The sequence below is a fragment of the Aegilops tauschii genome, chromosome 1, assembly GCF_002575655.3.
Source record: "Aegilops tauschii subsp. strangulata cultivar AL8/78 chromosome 1, Aet v6.0, whole genome shotgun sequence".
In the NCBI taxonomy this organism is placed as follows: domain Eukaryota; kingdom Viridiplantae; phylum Streptophyta; class Magnoliopsida; order Poales; family Poaceae; genus Aegilops; species Aegilops tauschii.
The window spans coordinates 122848139-122867165 of NC_053035.3; the positions used below are offsets into that span (position 1 = coordinate 122848139).

At 50.4% G+C, this 19027-nt stretch overlaps 1 protein-coding gene across 1 annotated transcript; it reads left to right on the plus strand.

Moving 5' to 3' along the window:
- The first annotated feature begins 14105 nt into the window (after positions 1-14105).
- On the plus strand, positions 14106-16266 carry LOC109745848 (TPD1 protein homolog 1A-like). Its single transcript, XM_020304960.4, has 4 exons — positions 14106-14236; positions 14505-14682; positions 15166-15273; positions 15570-16266. Exons 2-4 carry the CDS (start codon positions 14517-14519, stop codon positions 15956-15958), a joined length of 663 nt encoding a protein of 220 aa, XP_020160549.1. The 5' UTR covers positions 14106-14236; positions 14505-14516; the 3' UTR covers positions 15959-16266.
- The last annotated feature ends 2761 nt before the right edge of the window (positions 16267-19027 follow it).

Consider the following 19027-nt stretch of genomic DNA (forward strand, 5'->3'; position numbering starts at 1 on the left):
TGTGGGGCTCCATGGAGCTCCACTTCCCTCCCCATTATGCCCTTCATGTGTGACATTTGCATGGGCATTTTGGGTTTTTGTGAGCCATCCCTGCCCCTTGGCTTTCCTATAAATAGAGGTGGAGGGGCAGCCCTCCACACTCACTCTTTCTCACATACAAGTGCCATGCAATGATCTGGCTTCTTCTCTCCCTCCCACGAAAAGAGTTTCGTAGAGCCATAAGGCTGTCTGGGTTCCGGCAGGAACTAGTTCTGGACAGCGAAGCCCTGCCGGATAGATGACACCGTATGTGTGCAACTCTGTAGAGAGATCGTAGTTTCGGTCTTAGTTCGTGAGTGCCCCCCGAAGGGCTGTCTGTGTGACCGTCCGAGTTTCGAAGGTCCTCCCGAAGGGCTGTCCGAGTGACCGTTCGAGTTTCGAAGGTCCTCCCGAAGGGCTGTCCGCGACACCGTCCGGGGGGCTGTTCGACCGCCTCCCAGAGGGCTGTCTGAGGAGCAGATGAGGGTATACATCCTCGCGGTTGGGAGGTTGTAAATCCTAGCTGCGGGGATCTGCACCGCCGATCGTCATCGACTCTACTTCCCGCTGCGCTACGAGTTGGTAACGAAAATGATCAAACCTTGTATGCAGTCTCCATAGTGGTCCTGGGCTGGTGCGTAAGTCGGAAATTTTTTGTTTTCTGCTGCATTACCCTACAAGCACCTCTCGTCGCCGACGCGCCACCAACCGGAAGGCTGTCCGCTCCGCTCAAGGCGCGCGCTCCCTCGGCCCCCGTCAGGCACAGCGCCCGGCAGGCGGCCAACCCCTCCTCCACCCTGGTCGCGCAACGGGCCACCCTGCGCCTGGTCAAGGAGCTCGGTGTTCTGGGTCCAAGGGAGCGGATGACGGTGAAGGCGACGGAGGCGCTGCTGCGGCGTTTCAACGAGCCACTGTCGGAAGGCGACATCGACTGCATCGCCAAGCTCACACGCCTCGACATCGAGGCGCTGCGCACCATGGCCGGCCTGGCCGGTCCGGACGGTGCAGAGCAAGATTAGTCCATGTTAGATGTTAGATTTGTTAGCCTCTGGTGGCAGCTGACTTTTAGTCAGTCTGAGCTAGGTTTTTCGTTTATGATTAGTGTAGGGCAGCAGTGCTTTGTTAGATGCCAGCGTGATTTGGTGCCTATTGGTGGACGCTGGCTCTCCCCGGTAGATCGGTGGTGTCAATGTACTTGTTTCCATCTCTTCAGTAGTAACATGTTTGTCGCCGGAGCACCTCTGTTTGCATTATGAGTAACACAACCATCCCAATCATGAACTGGAATGTTCGCGGGCTGAACTCACCGATGAAGAGGGCCACCATCTGCGAGGTAGCTGATGCCCACTGCCTAGCTCTGCTATGTTTGCAAGAGACGAAGATCGGCGCCTGGTCACCAGAGATTGTCAGGGAGATTGGAGGCCGCAGACTAGACAACTGTGTTGCTGCCGGCGATGGGCACTCGCGGCGGTGCTGCAATCTTTTGGGACTCCACCAAGATTGCGATCGTCACACAGTCAGTAGTACAATTCTCCATCACCGCCAGGGCATCCCTCCTACACGGCGGCCTTTCCTTCTGGATCACAACTGCGTGGCCCGACTGATGACACCAGAAAGGATGAATTCCTCAACGAACTGAGTAGAAGCAGGCCACCCCTTGGCGAGTCGTGGCTGATAAACGGTGACTTAACGTCATCTACGAGGCAAGAGACAAGAGCAACCATAACATCAACAGAAGGGTGATGGGCAGATTCAGAGATGCAATCAACCGGGCAAGTTTGCGAGAGATAAAATGCAAAAACAGGCGCTTCACCTGGAGCAATGAGAGGGAGAAACCAACTTTTGTCGCCATCGACAAAGTGTTCTGCAACCAAGAATGGGAGACACTCTTTCCCTCCTACATCCTCATGGCTGCATCCACATCTTGCTCTGTTCACTGCCCCTTGTTGCTCACGGACGCCGCCGCGCCGCTGCGCAAAGCAGTTTTCAAATTTGAATCCTTCTGGCCAAAGTTCCCGCGCTTCCAGCAGACAGTCCAGAGGGCATGGCAGAGGCCAGTAAATCATTGTTGTCCATTCACCTGGATTAAGATCAAGTTAAAAAGAACTGTGGCAGACCTAAAGATTTGGGCTAAGAGCATTTTCAGTAACACAAAGCTGCAGTTTCACATTGCGTCAGAGGTGGTGCTGAGGTTAGATGTGGCACAAGAGAGGCGCCAACTAACCCCAAGAGAGTTCTGGCTGAGAAAGACTCTGAAGCTGAAGATAGTTGGGCTTGCGGCTCTCGAGCGGGTCAGAAAACGGCTAGCTGCACGGACTACCTAGCTCAAAGCGGGCGATGCAAAAACAACATTTTGCCAGGCAAAGATCAACTCTCGGCGAAGGAAAAATTACATCCACTGCCTAGAGTCAGAGAGCAAGCAAGCAACGGATCACAAAGAGAAGGCGAGCATGATCCATGACCACTTCACAGCTCTCCTGGGCAATAAGGAGAGACGGGCAAAAACAATCAACTAGGACATGATTCAGCTACCTTGTCTGCAAACAGGGGAAGGCCTCGACAATCCCTTCACAGAAGAGGAAGTATAGGCGGCAATCTGTGCGTCTCCGGCCGAGAAGGCGCCAGGACCCGACGGCTTCAGTGGTGCCTTCTTTCGTGCCTGCTAGCAAACGATCAAGATGGACATCATGGCAGTTTTTCACGCCTTTTATCAACTCGTCGGGGGCGACTTTGCAGCCCTGAACCGTGCTCTGATCGTCCTACTACCAAAAAAGGATGGCGCAACCAAACTGTCTGGCTTTCGCCCAATTAGTCTAATTCATTCGGTGGCCAAGCTAATCGCCAAAGTCCTCTCGATCAGGGTAATGGGTGTGCTGGATCAGCTCATCTCCCCGGCCCAGAGTGCTTTCCAGAAGAAGAAGGGCATACATGACAGCTTCCTCTACGTTCAGAGTGCACTACGGCTGTTTCAGAGGAAAAAATCGCCGGCGCTCCTGCTAAAGATCGACATTGCAAAGGCCTTCGACACGGTTTCATGGGAATATATCCTCGAGCTGCTGCAGCGCATGAATTTCCCGACGCATTGGAGAGACTGGATCGCGCTGCTTCTCTCCTCCGCGTCCTCGGCTTGTTTGCTCAATGGAGACCCGGGCCCTGCGATTCTCCGTCAGCGGGGACTGCGACAAGGGGATCCCCTCTCACCGATCCTCTTCATCCTCACGATCGATCCCCTTCACCGGCTGTTAGAGGCAGCGTAGCAGGCTGGCGCCATCGCTTCGTGCCGACCGGTACAGCACGCCTACGTGTCACGCTATACGCTGACGACGCGATCTTCTTCGCCAATCCGGTGCGTCAGGAGATAGATACCATCATGCAGCTCCTAGAAGGGTTTGGAGAGGCGACGGGACTGCGCAGCAACCCACAAAAATGTCAGCGGCAGCTCTCAATTGTGGTAGTATAGACCTCATAGACGTCCTTCAAAATTTCGGCGGCACTAGAGTAGGCTTCCCGATCAGGTACCTAGGTCTTCCGCTCGGCATCGGCAGGCTCCGGCTTGTGCACATCCAGTACCTTCTCGACCGCATCCGCGCAAGGTTAGCGGCTTGGAAAGGCCATCTCTTGCCGATCGCAGGACGCCGCGTGCTGGTCCGGTGCGTCATGTCCGCATTGCCTGCCTTCGCCATGGCTGTCCTGCGCATCCCGAAAAGATTCTACAAGGACGTCGACAAGACACGACGGCGGTTCCTGTGGGCGCACGACGACGTGGTCACCGGCGGTAGATGAAAAGTAAACTGGCAGTTAGTCACGTCCTGTTGGGGAACGTAGCAGAAATTCAAAATTTTCTACGCATCACCAAGATCAATCTATGGAGTAATCTAGCAATGAGGGGAAGGGGAGTGGATCTACATACCCTTGTAGATCGCGATGCGGAAGCGTTGCAAGAACGCGGATGAAGGAGGCGTACTCGTAGCGATTCAGATCGCGGTTGATTCCGATCTAAGCACCGAAGAACGGTGCCTCCGCGTTCAACACACGTGCAGCCCGGTAACATCTCCCACGCCTTGATCCAGCAAGGTGAGAGGGAGAGGTTGGGGAAGACTCCATCCAGCAGCAGCACGACGGCGTGGTGGTGGTGGAGGAGCGTGGCAATCCCGCAGGGCTTCGCCAAGCACCGCGGGAGAGGAGGAGGAGGAAGAGGGGTAGGGCTGCGCCGAAAGAGAGACGTTCTCATGTGTCTTGGGCAGCCCAAACCTCAACTATATATAGGGGGGAGGGGGCTGCGCCCCCCTCTAGGGTTCCCACCCCAAGAGGAGGCGGCCAGCCCTAGATCCCATCAAGGGGGGCGGCCAAGGGGAGGAGAGGGGGGGTGCCCCACTAGATGGGCCCTAAGGCCCATCTGGACCTAGGGTTTGCCCCCTCCCACTCTCCCATGCGCCTTGGGCCTTGGTGGGGGGGCGCACCAGCCCACCTGGGGCTGGTCCCCTCCCACACTTGGCCCACGCAGCCTTCTGGGGCTGGTGGCCCCACTTGGTGGACCCCGGGACCCTCCCAGTGGTCCCGGTACATTACCGATAACACCCGAAACTTTTCCGGTGACCAAAACAGGACTTCCCATATATAAATATTTACCTCCGGACCATTCCGGAACTCCTCGTGACGTCCGGGATCTCATCCGGGACTCCGAACAACATTCGGTAACCACGTACATACTTTCCCTATAACCCTAGCGTCATCGAACCTTAAGTGTGTAGACCCTACGGGTTCGGGAACCATGCAGACATGACCGAGACGTTCTCCGGTCAATAACCAACAGCGGGATCTGGATACCCATGTTGGCTCCCACATGTTCCACGATGATCTCATCGGATGAACCACGATGTCGGGGATTCAATCAATCCCATATACAATTCCCTTTGTCTATCGATATGTTACTTGCCCGAGATTCGATCGTCGGTATCCCGATACCTTGTTCAATCTCGTTACCGGCAAGTCTCTTTACTCGTTCCGTAACTCACATCATCCCGTGATCAATTCCTTGGTCACATTGTGCACATTATGATGATGTCCTACCGAGTGGGCCCAGAGATACCTCTCCGTTTACACGGAGTGACAAATCCCAGTCTCGATTCGTGCCAACCCAACAGACACTTTCGGAGATACCTGTAGTGCACCTTTATAGCCACCCAGTTACGTTGTGACGTTTGGTACACCCAAAGCATTCCTACGGTATCCGGGAGTTGCACAATCTCATGGTCTAAGGAAATGATACTTAACATTAGAAAAGCTCTGAGCAAACGAACTACACGATCTTGTGCTAGGCTTAGGATTGGGTCTAGTCCATCACATCATTCTCCTAATGATGTGATCCCGTTATCAACGACATCCAATGTCCATGGTCAGGAAACCGTAACCATCTATTGATCAACGAGCTAGTCAACTAGAGGCTTACTAGGGACATGGTGTTGTCTATGTATCCACACATGTATCTGAGTTTCTATCAATACAATTCTAGCATGGATAATAAACGATTGTCATGAACAAGGAAATATAATAATAACCTATTTATTATTGCCTCTAGGGCATATTTCCAACAGTCTCCCACTTGCACTAGAGTCAATAATCTAGTCCACATCACCATGTGATTAACACTCATAGGTCACATCACCATGTGACCAACATCCAAAGAGTTTACTAGAGTCAACAATCTAGTTCACATCACTATGTGATTAACACTCAATGAGTTCTGGTTTGATCATGTTATGCTTGTGAGAGAGGTTATTAGTCAACGGGTCTGAACCTTTCAGATCCGTGTGTGCTTTACGAATTTCTATGTCATCTTGTGGATGCTACCACACGCTATTTGGAGCCATTTCAAATAATTGCTCTACTATACGAATCCGGTTTACTACTCAGAGTCATCCGGATTAGTGTCAAAGTTCGCATCGACGTAACCCTTTACGACGAACTCCTTTTCACCTCCATAATCGAGAAAATTCCTTAGTCCACTAGATACTAAGGATAAGTTCGACCGCTGTCATGTGATCCATTCCCGGATCACTATTGTACCCCTTGACCAACTCATGGCAAGGCACACTTCATGTGCGGTACACAGCATAGCATACTGTAGAGCCTACGTCTGAAGCATTGGGGACGACCTTCGTCCTTTCTCTCTCTTCTGCTGTGGTCAGGTCTTGAGTCTTACTCAATACTCTCACCTTGTAACACAGCCAAGAACTCCTTCTTTGCTGATCTATTTTGAACTCTTTCAAAATCATGTCAAGGTGTGCGTTCTTTGAAAGTATCATCAGGCGTCTTGATCTATCTCTATAGATCTTGATGCCCAATATGTAAGCAGCTTTTTATCCAGGTCTTCCTTTGAAAAACTCCTTTCAAACAACCCTTTATGCTTTCCAGAAATTTTACATCATTTCGGATCAACAATATGTCATTCACATATACTTATCAGAAATGTTGTAGCGCTCCCACTCACTTTATTGTAAATACAAGTTTCTAACAAACTTTGTATAAACCCAAAAACTTTGATCACTCCATCAAAGCATATATTCTGACTCCGAGATGCTTGCTCTAATCCATGGAAGGATCGCTGGAGCTAGCATACCTTTTAGCATCCTTAGGATCGACAAAACCTTTCTGATTGTATCACATACAACCTTTCCTTACGAAAACTGGTAAGGAAACTTGTTTTGACATCCATCTGCCAGATTTCATAAATGCAGTTAATGCTAACATGATTCCGACGGACTTAAGCATCGCTACGGATGAGAAAATCTCATCGTAGTCAACTCCTTGAACTTGTGAAAATACTCTTTGCCACAAGTCGAGCTTCATAGACGGTAACATAACCGTCCATGTCCGTCTTCTTCTTAAAGATCCATTTATCTCGGATTTCATGGCTTCGAGCCATTCGTCGGAATATGGGCCCACCATCGCTTCTCCATAGCTCGTAGGTTCATTGTTGTCCAACAACATGATTTCCATGACAGGATTACGCATTACTCTGAAGTAGTACGCATCCTCGTCGTCCTACGAGGTTTGGTAGTGACTTGATCCGAAGTTTCATGATCACTATCATAAGCTTCCACTTCAATTGCTGTAGGTGCCACAGGAACAACTTCCAGTGCCCTGCTACACACTAGTTGAAGTGACGGTTCAATAACCCTATCAAGTCTCCACCATCCTCCCACTCAATTCTTTCGAGAGAAACTTTTCCTCGAGAAAGGACTCGTTTCTAGAAGCAATTACATTTGCTTCCAGATCTGAAATAGGAGGTATACCCAACCGTTTTGGGTATTCTTATGAAGATGTATTTATCCGCTTTGGGTTCGAGCTTATCAGCCTGAAACTTTTTCACATAAGCTTCGCAGCCCCAAACTTTCAAGAAACGACAACTTAGGTTTCTCTAAACGGTGTCGTCTCAACGGAATTGCGTGGTGCCCCTTTTAAAGTGAATGCGGTTGTCTCTAATGCCTAACCCATAAACGATAGTGGTAATTCGATAAGAGACATCATGGTATGCACCATATCCAATAGGGTGCAGTTATGATGTTCGGACACCATCACACTATGGTGTTCCAGGCGGTATTAATTGTGAAACACTTTCCACAATGTCTTAATTGTGTGCCAAACTCGTAACTCAGATACTCATCTCTATGATCATATCACAGACATTTTATCCTCTTGTCACGATGATCTTCAACTTCACTCTGAAATTACTCGAACCTTTCAATAATTCAGACTTGTGTTTCATCAAGTAAATACACTCAGCATCTACTCAAATCATCTGTGAAGTAAGAACATAATGATATCCACTGCATGCCTCAGCACTCATTGGACTGCACACATCAAAATGTATTACTTCCAACAAGATGCTCTCTTGTTCCATCTTACTGAAAACGAGGCCTTTCAGTCATCTTGCCCATGTGGTATGATTTGCATGTCTCAAGTGATTCAAAATCAAGTGAGTCCGAACGATCCATCTGCATGGAGTTTCTTCATGCATATATACCAATAGACATGGTTCGCATGTCTCAATCTTTTCAAAAACGACTGAGTTCAAAGATCCATCTACATGGAGCTTCTTCATGCGTTCTATACCAATATGACTCAAGTGGCAGTGCCACAAGTATGTGGTACTATCATTACTATCTTATATCTTTTGGCATGAACATGTGTATCACTACGATCGAGATTCATTTTAGGTGCAAGACCATTGAAGGTATTATTCAAATAAACAGAGTAACCATTATTCTCCTTAAATGAATAACCGTATTGCGATAAACATAATCCAATCATGCTCAACGCAAACACCAAATCTCGATAGTAGAGGGAGCATGCGATGCTTGATCACATCAACCTTGGAAACACTTCCAACACACATCGTCATCTCACCTTTAGCCAGTCTCCATTTATTCCGCAGCTTTTATTTCGTGTTACTAACACTTAGCAACTGAACCGGTATCTAATACCCTGGTGCTGCTAGGAGTACTAGTAAAGTACACATTCATATAATGTATATCCAATATACTTCTATCGACCTTGCCTGCCTTCTCATCTACCAAGTATCTAGGGTAGTTCCGCTTCAGTGACCGTTCCTCTCATTACAGAAGCACTTAGTCTCGGGTTTGGGTTCAACCTTGGGATTCTTCACTAGAGCAGCAAACGATTTGCTGTTTCATGAAGTATCCCTTTTGCCCTTGCCCTTCTAGAAACTAGTGGTTTTACTAACCATCCACAATTGATGCTCCTTCTTGATTTCTACTTTCACGGTGTCAAACATCGCGAATAGCTCAAGGATCATTATAACTATCCCTGATATGTTATAGTTCATCACGAAGCTCTGCTAGCTTGGTGACAGTGACTATGGAGAACCATCACTATCTCATATGGGAGATTAACTCCCACTCGATTCAAGCGATTGTGGTACTCAGACAATCTGAGCACATGCTCAACGATTGAGCTTTTCTCCCTTAGTTTGCAGGCTTTAAGAAACTTGTCAGAGGTCTCATACCTCTTGACGTGGGCACTAGTCCGAAATCCCAATTTCAGTCTTCGGAACATCTCACATGTTCTGCGACGTTTCAAAAACGTCTTTGGTGCCACAATTCTAAACCGTTAGCATTACGCACTGAACTATCACGTAGTCATCAAAACGTGTATGTCAGATGTTTCATAACATCTACAGACGACGCTGAGGCCAGCACACCGAGCGGTGCATTAAGGACATAAGCCTTCTGTGCAGCAATGAGGACAATCCTCAGTTTACGGACCCAGTCCGCATAATTGCTACTATTAACTTTTAACTAAATTTTCTCTAGGAACATATCTTAAACAGTAGAACTAAAGCGCAAGCTATGACATAATTTGCAAAGACCTTTTTGACTATGTTCATGATAATGAAGTTCATCTGATTATTGAACTCCCACTCAGATAGACATCCCTCTAGTCATCTAAGTGATACATGATCCGAGTCAAACTAGGCCGTGTCCGATCATCACGTGAGACGGACTAGTCATCATCGGTGAACATCTCCATGTTGATCGTATCTACTATACGACTCATGTTCGACCTTTCGGTCTCTTGTGTTCCGAGGCCATGTCTGTACATGCTAGGCTCGTCAAGTCAACCTAAGTGTTTCGCATGTGTTCCGAGGCCATGTCTGTACATGCTAGGCTCGTCAACACCCGTTGTATTCAAACGTTAGAATCTATCACACCCGATCATCATGTGGTGCTTCGAAACAATGAACCTTCGCAACGGTGCACAGTTAGGGGGAACACGTCTCTTGAAATTTTAGTGAGGGATCATCTTACTTACTACCGTCGTTCTAAGCAAATAAGATGCATAACATGATAAACATCACATGCAATCAAATAGTGACATGATATGGCCAATATCATTTTGCTCCTTTGATCTCCATCTTCGGGGCACCATGATCATCTTTGTCACCGGCATGACACCATGATCTCCATCATTGTGTCTTCATGAAGTTGTTACGCCAACGATTACTTCTACTTCTATGGCTAACGCGCTTAGCAATAAAGTAAAGTAATTTACATGGCGTTATTCAATGACACGCAGGTCATACAAAAAATAAAGACAACTCCTATGGCTCCTGCCGGTTGTCATACTCATCGACATGCAAGTCGTGATTCCTATTACAAGAATATGATCAATCTCATACATCACATATATCATTCATCACATCTTCTGGCCATATCACATCACATAGCACATGCTGCAAAAACAAGTTAGACGTCCTCTAATTGTTGTTGCAAGTTTTTTACGTGGCTTGTATAGGTTTCTAGCAAGAACGTTTCTTACCTACGTAAAACCACAACGTGATATGCCAATTTCTATTTACCCTTCATAAGGACCATTTTCATCGAATCCGTTCCGACTAAAGTGGGAGAGACAGACACCCGCTAGCCACCTTATGCAACTAGTGCATGTCAGTCGGTGGAACCTGTCTCACGTAAGCGTATGTGTAAGGTCGGTCCGGGCCGCTTCATCCCACAATGCCGCCGAAACAAGATAAGACTAGTAGCGGCAAGAAGAATTGACAACATCGACGCCCACAACTACTTTGTGTTCTACTCGTGCATAGAAACTACGCATAGACCTAGCTCATGATGCCACTGTTGGGGAACGTAGCAGAAATTCAAAATTTTCTACGCATCACCAAGATCAATCTATGGAGTAATCTAGCAACAAGGGGAAGGGGAGTGGATCTACATACCCTTGTAGATCGCGATGCGGAAGCGTTGCAAGAACGCGGATGAAGGAGTCGTACTCGTAGCGATTCAGATCGCGGTTGATTCCGATCTAAGCACCGAAGAACGGTGCCTCCGCGTTCAACACACGTGCAGCCCGGTGACGTCTCCCACGCCTTGATCCAGCAAGGTGAGAGGGAGAGGTTGGGGAGGACTCCATCCAGCAGCAGCACGACGGCGTGGTGGTGGTGGAGGAGCGTGGCAATCCCGCAGGGCTTCGCCAAGCACCGCGGGAGAGGAGGAGGAGGAAGAGGGGTAGGGCTGCGCCGAAAGAGAGACGTTCTCATGTGTCTTGGGCAGCCCAAACCTCAACTATATATAGGGGGGAGGGGGCTGCGCCCCCCTCTAGGGTTCCCACCCCAAGAGGAGGCGGCCAGCCCTAGATCCCATCAAGGGGGGCGGCCAAGGGGAGGAGAGGGGGGGCGCCCCACTAGATGGGCCCTAAGGCCCATCTGGACCTAGGGTTTGCCCCCTCCCACTCTCCCATGCGCCATGCGCCTTGGTGGGGGGGCGCACCAGCCCACCTGGGGCTGGTCCCCTCCCACACTTGGCCCACGCAGCCTTCTGGGGCTGGTGGCCCCACTTGGTGGACCCCCGGGACCCTCCCGGTGGTCCCGGTACATTACCGATAACACCCGAAACTTTTCCGGTGACCAAAACAGGACTTCCCATATATAAATCTTTACCTCCGGACCATTCCGGAACTCCTCGTGACGTCCGGGATCTCATCCGGGACTCCGAACAACATTCGGTAACCACGTACATACTTTCCCTATAACCCTAGCGTCATCGAACCTTAAGTGTGTAGACCCTACGGGTTCGGGAACCATGCAGACATGACCGAGACGTTCTCCGGTCAATAACCAACAGCGGGATCTGGATACCCATGTTGGCTCCCACATGTTCCACGATGATCTCATCGGATGAACCACGATGTCGGGGATTCAATCAATCCCGTATACAATTCCCTTTGTCTATCGATATGTTACTTGCCCGAGATTCGATCGTCGGTATCCCGATACCTTGTTCAATCTCGTTACCGGCAAGTCTCTTTACTCGTTCCGTAACTCACATCATCCCGTGATCAACTCCTTGGTCACATTGTGCACATTATGATGATGTCCTACCGAGTGGGCCCAGAGATACCTCTCCGTTTACACGGAGTGACAAATCCCAGTCTCGATTCATGCCAACCCAACAGACACTTTCGGAGATACCTGTAGTGCACCTTTATAGCCACCCAGTTACGTTGTGACGTTTGGTACACCCAAAGCATTCCTGCGGTATCCGGGAGTTGCACAATCTCATGGTCTAAGGAAATGATACTTGACATTAGAAAAGCTCTGAGCAAACGAACTACACGATCTTGTGCTAGGCTTAGGATTGGGTCTTGTCCATCACATCATTCTCCTAATGATGTGATCCCGTTATCAACGACATCCAATGTCCATGGTCAGGAAACCGTAACCATCTATTGATCAACGAGCTAGTCAACTAGAGGCTTACTAGGGACATGGTGTTGTCTATGTATCCACACATGTATCTGAGTTTCTATCAATACAATTCTAGCATGGATAATAAACGATTGTCATGAACAAGGAAATATAATAATAACCTATTTATTATTGCCTCTAGGGCATATTTCCAACACGTCCCCGATCAACCATGGCGGCCTCGGCATCCCCAACATGGAGCGGTTCACGCGTGCATTGCGTCTCCGATGGCTGTGGTTGGCATGGACGGACCCGGCCAGGCCATGGGCAGGCATGGGGACGCCTTGTGACGACAAGGATAGAGCACTCTTCGCCTCGGTGACGACGGTGACGGTGGGTGATGGCAACAGAGCCCTCTTCTGGCACTGCTCCTGGCTCGGCGAGCAACCGCTACGGCAAGACTACCCCGACCAGTTCAGGCGCTCAACCAGGAAGAACCGCATGGTGGCGGACGCAATACGCGAAGACAGATGGATCATGGACCTGAGGCGCGGCAACAACTTGCAAATCGTCCCCCAGGCCGTGCTGCTGCAGCGCCGCATCAGAGACGCAAACTTGGTGTTGCGGGAAGGAATCGAAGATGAGATCACATGGAAAGCCGGAGGCCACTACACAGCGAGGTCAGCGTACAACTCCCAATTCCCTTCGCAACCAACATCGACCATGAAAAGACTGGTGTGGAAGATCTGGGCTCCTGGGAAGATCAAATTCTATCTTTGGCTGCTCCACCACAACCGGCTCTGGTGCAATGACCGCTTGCAACGTAGGGGATGGGAAAATCCATATTTCTGTCAACTATGCTGCCGCAACCTCGAGTCTTCTTTCCGCCTGCTATGTGAATGCAACACCTCGCGGGAAGTTTGGTCAAGGGCAGCCACCTGGGGGGCTGTGCGGCACTCTCACCGGCCTCCTGAAGCTCAAGCAGAACAACAACCGAGGCTGTCACCACAATCTTCAACTCCGTGGCGCCAAGGGATAAAAGAGGAGTCAAGACCATGGTGGCGATGATCGCCTGGCACATATGGCTGGAGAGAAACAAATGTACATTTAGAGGAAAGACGCCGAACGCGCTTAGCATGATAGAGGCCTGCCGAAGAGATATCGAGCAACGGAGGCTCGCCGGAGCCCATGCCATAGTGCCCCCTTTCAGGGAAATAACGTGAGGAATAGGCCTTGTTTTGTTCTGCAGTGGTGAGTATGAGGGTGCCTGCGTGCTCCCTCCTCCTCCACCCCTGAAAAACATCATCTCTTTCTTGATCACTTGATCACAATTTTTGTAACTCTCCCCTGCTAAGCCAATGAAAAGCCAGCAAGCCTGGATCTTTAAAAAAAAGCAACATTCCCGCTCTATTGAATTCACGAACCCCCTTCCACCATCCGCCGTCCCAGTCCAAACGATTTCAAAATGAAACTGGAGTCGAAACAACGGAAGGGAACAGCAAAGGAGAGCAGCTGGGAGTCGATCCACCGGAAGGGAGCAACAGAACAAAAGGAGCAGCAGAGAAAGAAAGCTCTCTCGCAGCCAGCAAAGTCGCCAAAAACGCCCAGAGCTTTTTTTTCCCAGCAGGACACACTTTTGCCTTGGCCAGAAGCGAGCCAGACCGGATCGCTTTCGCTTGGTCCCTTTGGCCTGGGCCTTCCCTCCCTCCCACCACCACCACCGCCGCGCCCAAACCCAAACCAAACCCAGCCCCATCCCTCCCTCCCAACCTTGTTGGCGGCGCCCACGCTACAGGGGTCTCTATCACAATTCCACCGCCGCATGCCGCATCACCCACATTCCCTTCCTCGTCGGCTTGCCCCACACGTGCGAGAGAGATTTATTTCGCCTCGGAGACGGGCCCCACGTACCCGCCGGCCACGCCACCCCGCGAAGCAGCCGCCGCGTACATTCCTCGCCGGCGACCACCGCACCGTCGTCGAGCCCGTCTCCAGGTACGCACGCGAGCGCCGTCCTCCTCCTTGTCTCCCGCTCCCGACCCGTTTGGTGGCGTGGCGCGTGAACCCCGAGGTGTGCACGCGCGTCTCCCGCCGCAGCGTTCTCCACCGAAGCGCGCGGCGATTGGAGCGCGCGCAGGTGCGCGCCGATGGCGGCGAGCCAGGCTGCGGGAGAACGCTACTTGCTGCTATCTATTATGTCGACTTGTTAGATCTGTGCCGTCGTTGATCTCCATGTTTTCCTCTGGTGTTCGTCTTATCCCAGGGTCTCAGCGAGATGAGGGCGTCATCTTCGCCCGCTACGCCGGCGGCTCGTGCGACCGCAGCGTGGGCCGTCGTACTGCTCGCCGCGCTCTGCTCCGTCTCCCTGGCGTCCGCGTCCGTCGACTCCGTCTCCCTCGCGCCCGCCTCCGTCTCTCTCGCGCCCGCCTCCGTCGACGCAGGTCGCTAACCTTGTCTCTCAACACTCCCTCTCCGTGTTTCTGTTTTGCCAGGGGCTTCCATGTTGTAGTACTACTCGTCTGGATGTTTCGTCTTTTCCATTCACAAATCACACGGACTTGCATTTCGATTTGAACCCTCGTACGCGTCCGGCTGAATTCCTCCCCGACTGGCACTTATTGCGGTGCCATTGTACTACTTTTACCAAGGATTGATTTCTGATAAATCGCAACGAAGTGTTCCTGCGCTCCGTGTAGTTCAGGTGTTTGTTAAGATCCCGGGACTTGATTAACCTGGAAATTTTGTTTGTTGGAAAGATCGTCGTTCTACTTCGGGTGGCTTTACTTTCCAAGTTCATGACCGGGTCCATCCTGTCTGTCCATGTCCATCTATGTACTGTAGCACACGCGCAGTCCTACTCTTGCCTATTGTTTGCACTCGAATCCTGAGCTAACGATTTTTCCTGGCTCCGTCTGTTGCTGCAGGATTCTCGCCGACGCCCGCCGCTCCCGCCCCTACCCCCGGCTCCTCGGCGGCTCCTCCGCGCCCGCCATATCGCGCCGTCCTTCCCCGCAAGGTCCTCCGCCCGGCAGGTAGTTAATGCACCCTCCGATCATCCGGTCAATGATGCTTTGGCCAGCCTTCTCGCCCCGACCAGCGTCTGCGCTCGTGGACCCTGGTTCTGCTTCTGCGCGCGCAGGCGTGGGGGGTACTTTGAGCCTGCCGCGCGGGCCCAGCGCCCTTCTTTTGCTTTGTCCTCGGATACGGGCCCTTTGGGTTGATGCCAGTTGGCCATTGATTCCATCTTGTTTTGAAATCTCTCACATTCCATTCTGTCCTAGCCCTGCCTGCGCAGTGAATGACATGTGGGGCCGTCTCCTTTCTGCAGGCACGGACGTGGACCTCGGCGGAGTCCGGCCCCACCGCGTGGACGAGGGTTGCGCCGGCAAGGAGGACATCGCCATCTACCAGGGCCGGGGGACAAAGCTGCCGAGCGGGGTGCCGGCGTACACGGTGGACGTGATGAACCGGTGCTCGGGCGGCAACGGCGACTGCGCGATCGCTGGCATCCATGTGCGGTGCGGCTGGTTCAGCTCCGTCAGCCTGGTGGACCCGCGCAAGTTCCGGCGGCTCGCGCGCGACGACTGCCTCCTCAACGACGGCCAGCCACTCCTCGCCGGCGAGACCATCTCGTTCGAGTACTCCAACTCGTTCCCCTACCAGCTTTCCGTCGCCGTCGCCACCTGCGTCGACCCGGCCGCGGCCACCTCCCCGTAGCACTACCCTCTACACACCGTACGGCGCTAGAGGTAGCACGTACGTGCGTGCGTAGCCTAAATACGTATAAACTCAGATATGTTACGTACTCGTCCTAGCTAGACAGTGGTAGGGCAATACGGCGATCGGTATAGGTGTAAGTAACTGGCTGGCTTCTCTTCCCTAGCTGCTAGGCAAATTTTGGTACGCGAAAAAGACCAACCGTGACACCTCGACGTGATCCGGAGCTGTCTTTGTGGGGCAAGGAAGGGGGAAATTCTACCGTGTTTTTGGCAAGTCAAGTAAATGCGACAAGTCCTTTTCGTGTGCATTGTCTACTTTCTCCTTTTGGGTGAGTTTTCCCGGCCCTGTGTGCAAGTGTTCTTTCTCATGTGGGATGGACTGCCTTCTTGCCTAGGCACAAGGGCGTCATTGCTGCTGCGCCGTGTGGCTCGTGTAGCCTAGTGCAGGTGGCTACGCCGTGTGGCTCGTGTGTAGCCTACTGTAGCAAGTGTCGCCTGTAAATGTGCTAGCTCTAGCTGGCTACGCGAATGACAGCCGCGTGACCGTGTGAGTCGTGTTTTCTGGGCAAAACCTCTCTCGCCTCCTTTGTGCATGGGTCTGTGTGCGGGACATGCAATGTGTGATTCGACGGGGCTCTGTGATGGGTACATTAATTGGACTGCAATGTCCTTTTCTCTCGGAATGTGCATGGCTCCATAGCTGGATGTGGGATTCCTTGGGCTCTCCTCCCAGTAACCGATGACGTGGGGCTACTGTAGATGCACCCACCGTCGTCGCAGGGGAGCTCGAACACCTCCTCGATCGTGATTCGTGAATGGGTTGCTGCCTTTGGTCCCAGCCGCAGCGATCGGTTCCGTGCAGTGGCAAAACATCAAAGCGGGCGGTCTGGGCCATAGCTGGACTGCCTCTCAAAGGGAGGGAGAAAGTATCAGGTGATACCGAAAGTTTCGTGCTCTCATGATACAAGACGACGTGGGTCGTTGGATCTAAAATTCAAGGGCCACAGGATGAGCTTCTAGACTTGTGCCTGAATATCAGATTTCTAGAGGTCTTTTCTGAAAAGTTTCAGTAGCCTATCCTCCAACCTTTGGATTTCAGATCCAACGGCTCGTGTCATCCCGTATCATGGGAGCACCTAGCCTCTCGTATCACCAGATACTCTTTCTCCAAGGAGGAGAAAGACGAGCTTGATGTCTGCTCCGCACGTGTGGCATTTAAAAGGACCAGGAGCTAGTTATTGGGTGACTGTCGCGTGTGCACGAGGCAGACATCAAGCGGACGCACAACGCATACGTCGCCTGTTTGTGGGGACACAAACTCGGCCCAAATTTGGGCTCGAATTGGGTTCGCGTGGACACGAAACCGGCAGAAACATGAAATGTGTAGCCGCATTGGGCCATAGCTTTTGTCCACGTTGACAAAAATGGACACGAGCGGAGGAAACGCGTCCTCGCGTTGGAGTTGTCCTCAGAGCATCTGCAGCCGGGCTTGGTAAAATAACCCCTCTTCCACACACACACAGACACTAAATGTTTGCGGATGCGTTTGGGCGTGACCACAGACATCATCGAATGACCCCTCAAAAGTCTTCTCCGACAGCCGCACTCTTCATATCTAAACCCTCAAATCCATGTAAATCGATGCACGTCCATCATACACATGAAGATCACAAGATCATTCAGTAGTTCATCCGGATGGGAATGGACCAGTCCACTCCAGCCCGGATTTGGTCCTGCTGGCCCCTCTCTTCTACTAAGGGACCTGGAGCCGACCCAATAGTCCAATACTGACCGGGCTCAAGTTTCACTGGCATCATGGGCATCATCCCTGGCGATGGCGAGGAGAATCCGGTGTGGGGGCGACGGACTCGATTGCCTTTTTTGTTCACAGCTGGGGGTCCTTTCTGCAAAAGTCCAGGGACTTGCTTGTAATTCCTACTTTCTTTGGGTCCTTTTGTGCTTAGTGTTGTATCGTTACTTTATGAATAAAATGTCCAGATCCTTCGGGATCCACGTGTTGTTCAAAAAAAAGTTTCATTCAGCAAATTGGGCCGATCCATTTTAATACTAGATTGTAATAATAAGGAGTATTTACACCACAACATTATTTCAAGTAGCATCATTTAGCTATAGGGAATCTTTGTAAGTTATGATAATAAAATTTTAGTTGTCCAAAGAAAAAAAGGAAGATGCCCCCTGTTTTTGGGCAAACCTTGTGTGCAAGAAAATAACTTGCACAAAGCTTCTTCTAAGGACGATGTCAACACTCCATTGGTCATTTTTATATTCTTAGGGTGATAAGTACATGTCGTCCATATTTACTCTTAGGGCGATAATTGTTATCGGCCATTTATATTAGCAAGAAAACTGTAGTTAATCAAACATATGATGATTTGGTAATACCGTTTCACGATGTAACAAATTATATTGCATCCATGGATCAAAATAAGCCCATGGAGGGTACCAATCATACCTAATGATGAATTCCATGGCATATGCATTAATGCCATAGTTGAAGAATATGGATAATGTGTGAACCATAGATTTTGATGTGTGGATGCAAACTTTCGGCTTGGTTGTTCATAGTTTTCACTCTTTTCGTTCTTCACCTTTGCAGCCCTTTTTGTAATTGGAAGCTTGCGAATTATTCTTGCTTAGAGTAAGTCCTTTGGGAACCCATGCCATGTTTCTATTTTCAAGTTCTTGTGCACTTAGCTTTTGCAATTTCTTCCTTTGCCAATACGATAAGCCAAGTGGGCGCCATGGCTTTGATTTTGTTTCAAGCAATGGCAATTCTTGTTTTACCTTGTGCACTCTTATGACCCACAAGTATAGGGGGTCAATCATATTCTTTTCGATAAGTTAGAGTGCCGAACCCAACGGGGCGCAAAAGGAATCGATAAGCGGTTTTCAGCAAGGTATTCTCTGCAAATGTTGTAAAGTAGTTGTGATAGATAGTTTGATAGCAAGATAATTCGTAACAAGTGACAAGTAACAAAAGTAACAAGATGCAACAAGATGGCCCAATAACTTATATTCCAAAGGACAAGCTGGAAGTACTTCTTAT